Source organism: Terrapene carolina, unplaced genomic scaffold (genome assembly GCF_002925995.2).
Source record: "Terrapene carolina triunguis isolate 2854851 unplaced genomic scaffold, T_m_triunguis-2.0 Scaffold247, whole genome shotgun sequence".
Classification (NCBI taxonomy): Eukaryota; Metazoa; Chordata; order Testudines; family Emydidae; genus Terrapene; species Terrapene triunguis.
This window is the reverse complement of record NW_020664598.1, coordinates 4,714,762-4,729,127: the sequence shown is the minus strand read 5'-3', so window position 1 is coordinate 4,729,127 and position 14,366 is coordinate 4,714,762. Positions and strand designations below refer to the sequence as shown.

At 45.4% G+C, this 14,366-nt stretch overlaps 1 protein-coding gene across 2 annotated transcripts in view; it reads right to left on the bottom strand.

Annotated features, from left to right (window-relative positions):
- MYH9 (myosin heavy chain 9) overlaps positions 1-14,366 on the bottom strand; it is a 70,922-nt gene that overhangs the window by 39,469 nt on the left and 17,087 nt on the right. For both annotated transcript variants that reach the window (XM_029912810.1, XM_029912811.1), the window contains exons 3-7: positions 11,545-11,572; positions 10,634-10,727; positions 3,009-3,101; positions 2,208-2,271; positions 1,405-1,503 (exon numbers count right to left, since the gene is read on the bottom strand). In XM_029912810.1, the coding sequence (XP_029768670.1) occupies positions 1,405-1,503; positions 2,208-2,271; positions 3,009-3,101; positions 10,634-10,727; positions 11,545-11,572 (378 nt within the window). The remainder of the gene's footprint in view (positions 1-1,404; positions 1,504-2,207; positions 2,272-3,008; positions 3,102-10,633; positions 10,728-11,544; positions 11,573-14,366) is intronic.

The window sequence follows — 14,366 nt, the reverse complement described above, 5'->3', positions numbered from 1 at the left end:
CTGCCACTGGGCTGCAGCTCGGGGGGACAGGGCCACAGACAGGGCTAAGGGGGCTGAGGCTGGAGCCACAGCTGGGGGTGAGTCTTGGGCCGGGAAGGGAGCTGTGGCCAGGGGTCAAGGCTGGGCTGGAAGCGGAGCCGCAGCCTGGCTGTGGTGGGGGCCGGCAGCTGGGGGCCTTGCCCCCAGCCTCGGCCCAGGAATGTAGCCACGGCCAATGGCCGGGGCCAGCGCGGGGCTGGGAGCAGAGCTGTGCCGGGGTTGGGGATGGGTCCAGGTGCAGGGCTGGGAGCCGGGGATGCGACTGGAGGCAGGACCGGAGCAGAGTGGGGGCAGGGAGGGGCTGGCTGGCATTCCCTCCCCACCCCTGTGGGGGGCAGGGCTGGCCTGGGCCCCACTGCACCGCCCCCTCCCCCCCGGGGGGGCAGACCCCATACTTTGGGGACCTCTGCACTAAAGACTCAGGGTTCAGGTTTTCAGAGGTATTCAGGAGCCTAAAGATGCATATAGGCGCCTAGTGAGATTTTCAAAAGCACCTAAGCAGGTTAGGTGCCTGATTACCTTTGAAGATGTGTCCCTTAGTTCTTTTCCTGTCCCCAGCAAGTAAAAAACAGTCTTGCTGGGTGAACCAGGGTTTATGTTTAGATCAGTTGTCTTATGTTTTTCTTGTAGCAGCATTTCTGTAGTTACAAATCAGAATGCTCTTCTGCCCAGACTATTTTTTCTTTCCTCCATCCCATCCCCCTGGCACACTGCCAAAGCAGCCCCAGTGATTCTTGGATCCTACTTCCATTAGAAGCAGAGACTGCCCTGCAACTGCGTCCAGTTTCAGGTATCCTGTTTGTTTCAAATCAGTTATGGAGGTCACCACGCAGCTCTAGGAACAGTATGTTCTGCCATTAATGCTGTGCAGATGGTTATGAAGTGAGTTTTCTCCCTGCCCCCCACCTCTCCAGTCTGTCTGCTCTCTCCCACAGTGGCGGCGAGAGTTTAAACTGCTTACTTAACAGGAAGGTTAGATTGAGATCTTGAAGTGTTACCCTAACAGAGCACAGGCACACCTAGTGCTGCATAGGTGCCAAATGTTATTCTGTATTTTGTTAATTGCCAAGTTTACAATAAGATCGTTCCTGCCCTGAAGAACTTGCACTGTATTAGACAAGACTAAACATGGGACGGGACAATAGTTCACGTAAGGAAGGGTGTGGAGACATCATTGGCAGGGGTACCAATGCAGGAAGGGAAAAAAGTTAAGGAGATGGTTGAAAGGAGAGGTCCTGGTCAGCAAACAGTGGGAGGCAGTTCCAGGCTTTGGAAGAGGGGAAATAATAGGGCCTAGACTGCAAGTGTTTGGAACCGTTTGGCAGTTAGGGGAAAGGGACCCTAGTTACAGCACAAGGTACTCACTCTTCAGGTGCTCCCCTGCCCCAGACAACAGGTAGTAGAAGATATGGAAGGTTCGCTCGTCTTTGGCTTGACGGATTGCACGTGATTTCTCCAAGAGATCTTTACAGAGTAAAGGAACAGCAGAGAGACTAACAAGTAACTTCCCATTCCACTCATCTGAGGAAAGAGGTTCTATTTGGTGTCAGTGCCCTTCGAGTTGGTTGGCGTGACAGGCAGCTTAGTGCTCTGCATTGCCCTTTCAAAGCTTTGGGTAGTGCCATAGGCCGACAGCAACCCACCCTTCAACAACCTCAGTGGCTGATTAAGTTTAAGATGCACTTCTGGACTCCTGAGTTAATCCTCATTCCAAGGGTAGGACCAGGATGCAAGACTGAGTTGTGAATAAAAGGGAGGAAAGACATTTGCCACATTCCTCATTTCCCCTGGGTAAAACATGAAAGGGTCATGGAATCCAAAGTCTACTCAGCATGTCACAGCTTAAAATGCCACTTCTATCCCATAACATTAGAATTATTTCATCCAGAAGGGATTCTTGCTATAACCCCAACATAGGTTCTGAAATGCTGTACCATTTAAATAAGAGATTCCTTTTTTCACTTGCAGACGAAACTAGCGATCTTAACAGGGATCTCTCTAGCCTAAGATGACAGGTGTTGACAGAAGTCTAGGGATCCCTCTGACTTCATTGCTGTTGAGGTGGCAGACGCTATTTGGCTGTATATAGGTAGATAGATAGATATGCATGTTTCCATTCCCCACACCCTGTAAATTATTTCTATTAAGTGGCTCCGTGCAAAGGATACAAGTCTCAATATTGGCTCCCACAATGTAGCCATTGACATCAAAGTTGATTCTGATGAACTTGCCCTGAGAAAGAGATTAGCAGAAATATTACTGTTATCTTACGCTATCACAGCTAGAGCAAAATGGTAGAGGACCCAAATAACAATTACCAGCCAAGACAAGTTTTAAACAGACCACAAGCCCAGCCAGCTCACAACACTCACTGATTATGGAACAATTTAACATCCTTGACACCATAAATTACTCCTATGAGAGAAAAGGGGCCATCAAATTACATGGTTTCAGATTGCCTAGGCATCAGGAAACATGTTAAGTTTCACTCTGAAGTGGATCCCCTCCACCTCAGTTCTAGGTGCCATAAGTAGAGATAGCATTCTAGATTGACCACCATGACAGCTCAGCCCCTCTTCAACCATTTACACTTCAATTTGGTTTCAAGTGTAGCTTCCCCATCCCTTAGAAGCTTTCTACTGCCCTCCAGAATTAATGCAATATGGGTCACTAATCTCTCCTTGGGAGAAAAATGAATTTGATAGACAAACAATGGCACAGGGAGTCCTGGCAAAGGTTCAACATCTTGCATTCCAGGTACTCAATCCCATCAGTACTTTGTGGATAATTCACTGACAAGTGAAAACTGTGTCCCAGTTTCACTCAAGAGAAGCAAGTTACAGAAAAGAACATCCCAGGACTGCATATCAGGCACAAAAGTAAAGCAAGACTCCCACAACTCATTCAACTAGTGGCTTCTCCCTCGAACACTGGAGACACCAGAACTCATGCAGGACAACAATACTCACAAATCTCGAGGAGTTGTCATTCTTCACTGTCTTGGCATTTCCAAAAGCCTCCAGGATAGGGTTAGCCTGAAGCAACTGCCTCTCAAGCTCTCCCTAGACAGAAAACCAAAAGTGGATGAAGACAGCAGCTTTTAACACCTTAACCTAGAGGATCCAGGTTTCATCTCACATCAGCTTAGCATCTATGTAGAGAAGCCACATTAGATCTTTGGCGATATTAAACATTTTAGGGTACCACTGATTCTTCTTTTGGCAAGACTGAGTTCATTTCAGTATGAAGAAATATTTTCTCCTCCCCAACCAGTCAGCATCAGTGCAATACTCCCCTCTTCTGGTGTGGGATTTCAGTTACCAGTAGGCAGTCCTGTAAGCTTCTTGCCTAAGGCACATCCCACAGGCTTTCTGGGGGCAATGAGAAAGGAATGTTCTTCCCCCAGATCACATCTACAACCCAGCAGCATCCTGCCTCCCAGGCGGAAAAATAAAACAAACCTGGCTTTCAGATGGGAGGGAGCCCTGGATTCTGCACAGGATGACCTCACCAGTAATAGATGATCAGAATACAAGTCAGTTTGTGAGGTTTGGGGACAATAATCTTTGCTTGCACTGGGGCTCATCTCTACACAGACCATCAAAAGCCTCCTCTGCAGGGATGCAACAAAAGGCAACTACTGGTATTTGAGTCAAACTGCTTTATCCGCTGTCTTCCACTTCCACACGCTCCTTCTCCCCATAGGTAACAGTTCTGGGGCGGAGAGACCAGCCAGAATTGCTGTCCCTACTAAGTGCTCAATCTCTGGAGCATATACATGTTTTCCAGAAGTCTGTAAGTGGTTACTTGAACTGACTGTCCCTTCTCTGCGCTGGAAGTAGGGAGTCCCATGTATTTCAAAATTAGCCATATGCAAAAAACATGCCATCCCACATACTGAAATTGACAACTGGGTTAAGGTTTCTCTTTTTAGTAGTGGAGAGTAAGCCTTCAGGACTTCCTGATGCATGGGAATAGAGCCCAACGTTTTTGCCCATGAATGCTGATCCCAGAAGTCAGATTGCAGAGGGTGTGCTTACATGACAAAATACTTTTACGGCTCCTTTCATTCTCAAAGTGCATTTATAAACATTAGTCAATCCTCATGTTGCCTCTAGGTGTGGATAAAATAAATATTAGCCCCATTAGTGATGGTAAATGAGGCAGAGATATGAAGTGACTTGCCCAAGGTTAAAACCTGGAATTAGAACCCTGGCATTTCTACTCCTTAGTGCTGCGTTCAGGTCACAACTCTCCTTCACAAGCCTAAAGTACAGAGTCAACCATTTCTATTAGTCTGCAGAGTTACACACAGAAGAGACAGCCACAATTAAGTTTTTATGCACTTTGTCACAAGTGCATATAAGATGTTTAGTTACAGGAAGGAATAGGCTGGGACAGCAGCCATCCATCCCATAAGGTCACACTTGGCTGTGCTAAGAAGAAAACCTCAAAACTTGCTATAAAAAGTCTGTCAGTAATTTTGCAATTCTCCTGTTATTCTGACACACGTGTGAGCTGCAACACCCACGCCTACTCTCCAACAGTTTCCATCCTGTCTGAGTGATCCTGCAGTGAAGTCCTAATCCTGTTTATGACTGCAATCTGTTACTATGGAAATGAGTGATGTCACAAATTCAACATTACAACTTCACTGCAGGACCAAGGGAAAAGATCAAAAGACTATTTAGAAGAAAACAGCAGTTAGACTTTGGCATTAAATAGATTTAATTATTCAGCTAAAAAAAAAATCAAACCAGCAAGGCCAAATTTAGCTACACAAAAACTGGAAAGTGACAGTTGAGTCTCACAGCAACGTGTGCATTGTGGGCAAGTTAATTCCTTCATGTTTTTTAACCTCAGGAATGAAGGGTGCAATTAGTGACACATAGAAGTTGGTGGAGTCAGAAGCAAGGAGAAGGGGAGGGCTAGGATAGTGGGATCTAGGAGACCCACAGTAGTAGTAGGCATGTAGCATGTCAGCTGCCTGTAAGCAGATCACAATGGTAAGTGGGGGCTGGGGGGGCGTGGGGTGAGAAGAGGGAAAGGCTAAAGTTAATCAAATCAGAGACCAATCATGGGAACCAGCTTGGTAGAGTGTTGCAATGCAGCAGGAATACCAAATCCTTTGCAGAAGCAAATTCTCAGTATGCTACTATAATGCTGCATCTGATTAAAAGGTTAATGTTACCACGAAAGCATTAGCTCCTTTCCTCACTGATGTATAAACATGTAACTTGAACATTGCCTTAGTGTTAGTTTTAAGCAGGAAAAAAAAAAGTGTGCTTTTGATGTTGGTATTTAAGTAGCCCATGTAGGGTTTCAGGTCATACCTCATAGGAGGAAGCAGCATTCACACCTCTGCAGCCATCGTTTGACTGAAGACTGTTTTTGCATGGCTCATTAGCAAGGTAGAAGCAGCAGCATGCTGAGGACTATCTTTCCAACAGGAAAAACTTTTTTTAAGCTACAAAACCTTACAATTCGCAGAATTCAGCAGGAACTGCTGAGATCCTGTAATTAAGACTGCTGAGATCCTGTAAATTGCCAACCTTTCTGTACCTGTAGTTGCAGGTCCTGAGCCGATTTTTAAACAATTTTAAAAAAGATTCTGTATGCATTTGAGATGGATACAACATCCCCCTCCCTCCCATGCAAACTGTTGCAGTACCAGCTTCTAGGTCTGCTAGCCCACAGTGGGAATGTGCAGCTGGGCCCTTAGCACCCCCTCTCTCCATGATTTCATATTAGTTTAAGTTACCAACGTCTTTGATGCCCACTGAAAACTCAGAATTCCTCCTCATATACTCCCAACGTCTAAAAGATTCTTTCCAAAGGAGGAGCCATATGCCAAAAATAGCAACCTTGCCAGTTCCATGTTTAAAAATAAAAATCATGAGGCAAGCCCCCAAAGATCAGGAGATTAACTTAAAATCATTCAATTTAAAAAATAAGTTTTGGTTTCTTTTTACTTTCTTTCTGGTTTTTGAGCCTTTATGGTTCACGATTGCAAGCTTTTCTCTACAGCCATGAGAGCTACAAACTTCCTTTAAAAATAAGAGAGATTTTCAAGAAACATAATTCCAGCAGCTGGAACTTTAAGAAAACAGCACCAGGCACCACATCACTCACAATAGAAACTGCCAGAGTTGCAACATGGCATTTGCATTTCTGATTGCAAAAAGTTATAATTTTAGTTTTGAAAATAGTACTCTACTCTCCTATGATTCGAGACAGGTGAAGTGAGGTAGACAGCAAACATGGAAAGCTTCAACCACAACTCACCTGCCCCATTCCCCAATACACAATTTGATTAAGTGAAAACAGATTTTAATGGAATGCTGTATGCCCTAAATGCAGCCTCACCTTGCCTAGTAGTACTTACCACCATAAATGCAGTGAATTATTTTTTGGGGAAAAAAATCACCTAAAACATTAATCATTGCTTCAGAATCCTTGCAAGTCAACAAAAATCAGTGGAAGGGGTGTCCCCCTCCCCACCCCCCACTGCAGCGGAGAGAAGGGCTTTAGAAAACCTGTTTTTGTTTGAAAAAGTAGGAAAGCAGAGACTTGAGTTGTAAATTTAATCTCTTGACCAAAAGATATCAGAAATGCAAAAGGCTCTAGGCTACCAAATGTAACACCATTACTGTACTGCACTGCCAATGCAGGAGACCAAGAGTCATGCTCCATCCTCAATCTAATGGTGCCAGCAGCGGGGCCTAATCTAGTGGCCTTGGGGGTTAGCACAAGCAGAGTTTGCAGACTTGTTCCCTTGGGTAGTGATAGGTCGGGGTGGGCAAACTACGGCCCGTGGGCCACATCCGGCCCACCAGTCAATTTAATCCAGCCCTCGAGCTCCCACTGGGGAGTGGAGTCTGGGGCTTGCCCCGCTCCGGCGCACCAGCCGGGAAGCAGGGCAAGGGGCCACTCGGCACACGCGTGCCGCTGCACTGCGCAGCTCCCGGAAGCAGCAGCACGTCCGCCCCCCCCCCCCCCCCCGGCTCTTACGTTTAGGGGCAGCCAGGGGGCTCCGTGCACTTCCCCCAGTCCAAGCGCCGCCCCTGCAGCTCCCATTGGCTGGGAACTGTAGCCACTGGGACCTGCAGGGGCAGCCACAGAAGATGGGGTGGCCCCAGCAGCCGGGGCAGCGCACAGAGGCACCTGGCCGCACAGGAGCCGGAGGAGGCACATGCCATCGCTTCAGGTAAGCACTGCCTGGAGCCTGCATCCCTGAGCCCATCCTGCGCCCCAACCCCCTGCCCCAGCCCTAATCCCCCTCCCACCCTCCAAGCCCCTCATCCCCAGCCCCACCCCAAAGCCTACACCCCCAGCCAGAGCCTCACCCCAACCCCCTGCATCAGCCTGGAGCCTCCTCCCACACCCTGAACTCTGCATTTCTGCCCCCCCCCAGAGCCCGTCCCCCCCCAGCCAAAGCCCTCACCCCCTCCTGCACCCCAACCCCAATTTCATGAGCATTCATGGCCTCCCATATAATTTCCATACCCAGATGTGGCCCTCAGGCCAAAAAATTTGCCCAGCCCTGTGATAGGTGAACAGATGTCTCAAAGTTACTATACTAATCTGTAGACAACCTGAGTTGGAATCCGGAGTCAGGCCTAGGGAGTGTGAAGGTCAGCAGGGCTGCAGAGACTGCTCATTACCATCTAACATTAAGGATCCTGAATAGTTCTAATCCTCATTGGTAAGGCTGGTAACCAACATGGAGCCACCATAGTTACAAAGTGAGCTGCAGGATTCCTTAAGAGAACCTTCCAAATGGAGCTTGAACTCAGAAGTCATGTGTTAAGCCCAGCTAAAGGCTGGTTTATACCGTAACCAGATCCTTGGTCGGCTTAGATGACTGAAGTTTCACTTGAGAATAAGCAGCAGAAGAATGCTTAACTCCCAATCCCATGATCCTCCCCCCCCCCCCCCCAAACACACATATGCCAAGAAAAAAATATAAAAACAAAATTGTTTCTAAATACGGCTACTGACAGCCCATGGCAAAAGGTTTTGTAGAGCTCAGTGTCTGGCACATGGAAGGCTAGGTTTTTGTTTTGATTCCAGAAACCACTCATTAGAAAGGTGTCCTTACACATACATACACACACATCTGCATGCAGAGCGTATCCTTTTCATATACCCTATACACACACACAGAGCATGGCTATTAAGTTACTAAGAGGAGGTTTTTACATAGAGATATTGAAGATGTGCTTGGCATCTGGGTTTCGTTATAAAGCTCAGAAGTTAACTGCATTTCCCATGTGTGCAACTCTGGCTAACAAGCTCATTGTGTTGGAACATCCAGTACACTCAGGGCAGCAGCTTCCTGACCTTTCCCAGCAACTGCACTCACAGCTAACTTGCTGTGGTAGAAGGCTAGACAGCCAGTCAACTCCATCTGGTTAGGAACACCATGCACACTGGAGGCTCTATATGCAGTTCTAGGAAAGCCAGGTTCAGTTCAACTCCCCTTGGTTAGTTCACTATACAGGAACAGTTTCTCAAGAGCGTACTTGGGAAGTTCTACAAGAGAGACCTTGAGTGCAGACTAGATGAGTGAACTTGACATATCTGCAATCTCTAATTGACAGCATCTCACAAAAGGTTATTGTGCACGACAAAAACAGAACTGTGAGTTGTCTATGGGACTTGTTCTAGCTGCAGAAAGTGACACTGGTGTGAAGTGAAAAGGTGCTCAAATCACACAAAGGGACAAAATGCATTCCTGGTGCAGAACGTGCAGTAAACGTGCAGCTCACCTAAGAGGATACAACTGATGAGTTCGGTCATAATCCATCAAGGGGAGAGGGAGGGGAAAAAAATATTAGTAAGACAACTGCAAAGACCCTTGTTCTAATGTATTTAGATACTTTTCACCCATTTAAAAGTTCTGTTATAGTTTCAGTCAAGTCTTCAGCTCATATCTATGAACCTCTCCAAATTGGAGACTGTGCTTATAGAACAGACTTCACAACCAGCCCCAAGATACAGGGGAGTAGAATAAAGGAGACCACATCCCCAGGGTCACTTAAGTTGCTTGTGTGACGTTGTGCAGTCTACATGGTTTTATAAAAATATAATAATAAGTCAATATAATGTAACTGGGATAGATTTAGAGAAAATATGGTAATAAGTGATATAATGTAACTGGGATATGCTTCATGCAAAAGGTCTCTTGTAAGGTATCATTACAAAGTGCATAATCTACTGAGTATGATCATCTAATTTGTATAAATGTACCACTCTTGTATCTAAAACTAGAAATATAAAATGTAACTCTGAGGGCCTATTGTAATTATGTAAAGTGTGGGCCATTAATGATGGTTTGGAATCTTGATGACTCCCATTGTCTGCAGATGGCTGTTTACCTGTGAGTCTCCCTGTATATGTGTGTGCTGGCAAGTGAGTAATGAAGTCTTGCAGTGACATGTGATCATGTCACCTGAACTGGAATCCATCTTTAACCTGGTGCTTTTCCAGTGAGGGGGGGGTGGAAACCCAGAGAGACAAAGGGTTCCCGCCTTATGCAAAAGATATATAAAGGGGTGGAAGAGAAGAGGGAAGGAGAGGAGCCATCATGGAGAATCCCCTAGATAACACCTAAGCTGGAACAAAAGCTGTACCAGGGGAAAGAATTGTGCCCAGGCCTGGAAGGTGTCCAGTCTGAGAAAAACTTACTGAAGCATCTCTGAGGGTGAGATTATCTGTATTTAGTTTGATTAGGCATAGATTTGCGCATTTTATTTTATTTTGCTTGTGACTTACTTTGTTCTGTCTGTTACTACTTTGAACCACTTAAATCCTACTGTCTGTATTTAATAAAATCACTTTTTATTTAGTAATTTACTCAGAGTATGTATTAATACCTGGGGGAGCAAACAGCTGTGCATCTCTCTCTATCAGTGTTATAGAGGGCGAACAATTTATGAGTTTACCCTGCATAAGCTTTATGCAGGGTAAAACGGATTTATCTGGGTTTAGACCCCATTGGGAGTTGGGCATCTGAGTGCTAAAGACAAGCACACTCCTGTGAGCTGTTTTTGGGTAAACTTGCAGCTTGGGGACAAGTAATTCAGACCCTGGGTCTGTGTTGAAGTGGACTGGAGTGTCTAATTCAGCAAGACGGGGTGCTGGAGTCCTGAGCTGGCAGGGAAAACAGAAGCAGGGGTGGTCTTGGCACATCGGGTGGCAGCTCCCAAGGGGGTTTCTGTGATCCAACCCGTCACAGCTTGGATTGGTCACAAATTATATGAACGAGTCAGAAGACTAATATGTGATGGTTTGTAAACTGTGCCCCTAAACACACCCACCTATGAAACCAAGACACTCTGAAAAACTGCTGTATCTCCACTGAAGTCAATGGAATTATGGGAGAGAATAATGGCCCCTGACTTGTGGGGTGTTTCAAGCTACACAAAATTGTCATGGCTCCATAGTTCATTGTCTCCTGACTCCCCTATGCCCAAGTTGGTACCTAGTGTTTTATTCAGCCAGTATTAACCGAGGTATCTCCTAGTGTACCATAGCTTGTAGGTGCTCAGCATGACAGTCCAGCATCCTTGTAGTGAACACAGGCACTTACCTGGTCTTTTTTACTCTTGTGCGAGGAAGCAACATGAGCCAAATACTGAATGACCTTCTTGGTGTTCTCTGTCTTACCAGCTCCCGATTCACCTCTGCAAAGACAGAGTCTGGGATTCATTCAAGAACAAGACGGGGGAAATGCATTCACATTTTTAAACCCAATATGCTTTTCAGCTGACCACACTGCTTTTAGTTGCATTCTTGCTATTAAACATTGCTTTGAGATACTTGCCCTAACAGAGAACCTGAACACATTAAGTGAACAGTAGAGCAATCAGTACCCTGCTCTAGTCCTATTGCTCAGCCAGTTTCTCGTGACTTGGGGGGGGGGGGGGGAGGGGGGGGGGAAGTGGGGGGTTGTGGGGAAGGAGACACAAAGGCAATTAAGTGAATTCCATAAAAGGAATTCCCCTAAGCAAAAGATCTGTAGTTAACTCCTTCAGAACCAGAACTTAACAGTGTTTGGGGGATCAGTCTTACTTTTAGGCTCAGAAGAGGAAACTGCAATGTTGAGTAGGCACATTATTCCCTACAACCTCAACCTAGATAGCATGAATGAGAGCACATGGCTATTGCCTTCCTAGTTGCATTGTTGACTGTATATACACCACTGCTACTCCAGTTCTTCCAAAGTCCTTTCCCAGCATCAATAAAGTAACATCTCCACTAGGGAGTCACCTTAAGATCACCCATTTCCTGCTCCTTCATGCAGGAGACAATCCTTGTGCAGAAAGAGGGGAGATGTGGGCAGGGAAGGGATGCTAATAGTAGGATTTAAACAGGCAAATGTTCCCTTGCCTCTACAGTATCATGTGACATACTGACTCCAGTAAACCCCCCAATTAAGCCCTCCAGCAGGATTTTAACAAGAGCTGACAGCAAGACAAGCTGAAGAATGTAAATACTCACGTGCACAGAATGGACTGATCCTCTCGATCTGAAATAAAAGAAACAGGATCAGACAGGCCAAAACTCACTTCTGCCTAAACCACAAAAGCTATTAAGTTCAGAGGGTATGCTGGCACTTCCCAAAACATGGAGAGCAGAAGCCACTAAGCGCCCTCATGCAAGTGTCTTCAGAAGTATGACCAGTCACCTCTAAATCTTGGTATAGTTCCTCCTCTCTCCCCAAGTCCTAAAGATAGCACCATCATCATTTTAGTTTTACCTGTCCAGATGTATCTGTAGTTCAGCACAAAACAAGGTAATTGTTATTTTGCTTTTTCCAGGGTGTGAATAGAAACCCCCCCCACCACCACCACCTCCTGATTTGTTCCTGTGCCTCCTGAACTATTTGCTACCAAATGCAGAATACTCCATGCAACTCAAACCCTGCCACGTTGACCTATCCTTTAAAGCAAGGGAGGCCTAAGCATTGACTACAGCTTTAGTGGAGATGGGGATGCTAGAGTGAAAAAAAGTGGCTCAAGGTTTTTGCTTTAGCCATTTCTTATGTGGCAAGTTCAGGACTGAGGCACTGTACTACTACACATAAAAACCCACCACATTAAAAGAACATTAAGGTTGTAAGGTCAAATACAGGAAGTACCAGAATTAAGGTTGACCATAAACCCAAATTTGGATCCCTTGCGTATATGCACTGTGAGTATTCAATTACATTAACAAATACCATCCTCCCTCCCCCCCCCCCACACACGCACCCTCACTCAGTGCAGAATGAATGGTGCTCACTGAATGGGTAACTATTTAACATTTCAATATGTGGCAGAATGTATGATTTACTGCACACCATCCAAACCTTGCATTGAATACACAACTATTAGTGTTTAGGCTTTACTATGGTGCTATCATAACATCTTAGATTTTTAAAAACATTAGTGAATTTATCTTCACAAACACCCCTACGTCCCAGCCTCTTCCCTTTCCTCTCCCCCACCCCCAGTTTCCACCTTCCTTCCCTGGCTCCTGTTCAAGGTTCCCCCTGCATCCCTACCAGTCCTATCCTCCCCTTACATGGTTCCTACCATTCCTATCCCCATATCCACTTCTTACTATTATCCTCCCCCCACCCCCATTCCTATCTGTACCCATCTTGCCCCCTCTCCCCCCAGCTCCTAGCCTTTTTCCCTCCACTACCCCAGTATTTAATCACTTTCCCCTCCCCTGTTCCTAATTCAGGTAGCTTCCTCCTCCATGCTGGCTAGGCATCAGTAGGGGGAGACACAGCACAGGACAGAGTTTCCATGCTCAGTTGGAGCCTAGTGCTATGGTGGCTCCTAGTAGCCAGGAGTAGCAATTGCAGGGCGAGTCCTAGCCCAGGAATGGAAGATGCTCAGTTACTGAGGGGACAGCATTACTGCTTCTGTGAAGTCTGGTTTCACATGGGAGCTATGGGGATGCAGTATGCTCTGTGCAGACTGAATCTTCAAGAATTTAGCTGCCAACCAAGTCTCTGAGCATGATGTGCTGAGATTTTCAGATGCTCTGAATTAATCCAAGTTCACAGAGGTTAAGAGCAGAAGGGATTATTAGATCTAGTCTGACCTTTGTATTACAGGCCATTCTGTTTCACCCTGTTACCCATATATTTAGCCCAATAACTTTTTGACTAGAACTTCCAGAAAGACATCCAGTCTTGATTTGAAGGCATCAAGAAATAGAGAATCCACAAATTCCCCTGATATATGTTCCAATGCTTAAACAACCTGTTAAATTTGTGCCTTTATTTCTAATTTGTCTGGCTTCAGCTTCCAGCCATTTGTTCTTGTTATGCCTTTCTCAAGCAAACTAAAGTGCTCTGCAGTACCTAGTATTTTGTCCCCTTGTACACTGTAATCAAGTCATCTCTCAATTTTCTTTTTGTAAGATAAACAGATTGCGTTCTATGTGTCACTGTAAGGCATTTTCTCCAGCCCTCAAATAGTTTGTGGCTCTTTACTGCACCCTCTCCAGTTTTTCAGTATCCTTTTAAAAATTTTGATACCAGCCCTCTAGTCAGTATTCCAGTACCAGTCTCACCAATGCCATACAGAGGTTTAAAAAGAAAAAATCGCCTTCCTACTCCTGGTTATACATCCAAGGATCTAGCCCTTTCCTGTAAACATTCACCCAAAGGCAAAAGGAACATCAGATACCAGGACAATCACCCCAGACAAATTTCAGGTCCCTGCTTTAAAACATGGAAGTGGTAGGGCTTCTTAATGAAACTGTTGCAAGAGGGGTGTTTTTTTTTTTTTTAAACTAGTCAAAAAATGTATTTTCCCCTGATCTTGTCCTCAGAAGTGACTGAGCCATTTTACTGAAACTTGCCAAAAATATTTAGTGCAAGGCAGACATTGGGCATGGAAAGTCTCTGCCTAAATGGCTTAAGTAATAAAAAAAGAAAATAGGGTCTTAAAAAAAATTAAGCACCTGGCAACCTTAACTATAGGTATAACTACCTATAATGAAGTGGCAGACTCTTCAGTCACTGAAGACTTAAGATATGTTCAATGTAGTTCTTTAAGAAATCCACAGCTGAATGACAGGTATAAGGACAGACCTCTAAGCAGTTCAGAAGGCCACACCCATTAAGGTCTCCAGTCGGTCAATGGATCACCAAGGTACGTGCCAGGATTCTGCATGACTGGGCACTTGGAGGGTGCATTGGGGAATAACTAATGATTCATCTGCACATAGCCCCAGGTGTTGTATTCAGTAGGACAGACACCTGGCTGGTTTTGCAGCACATTCATATGTAGCTATGGCCTTTTGAAAACTTGTGATGAGCA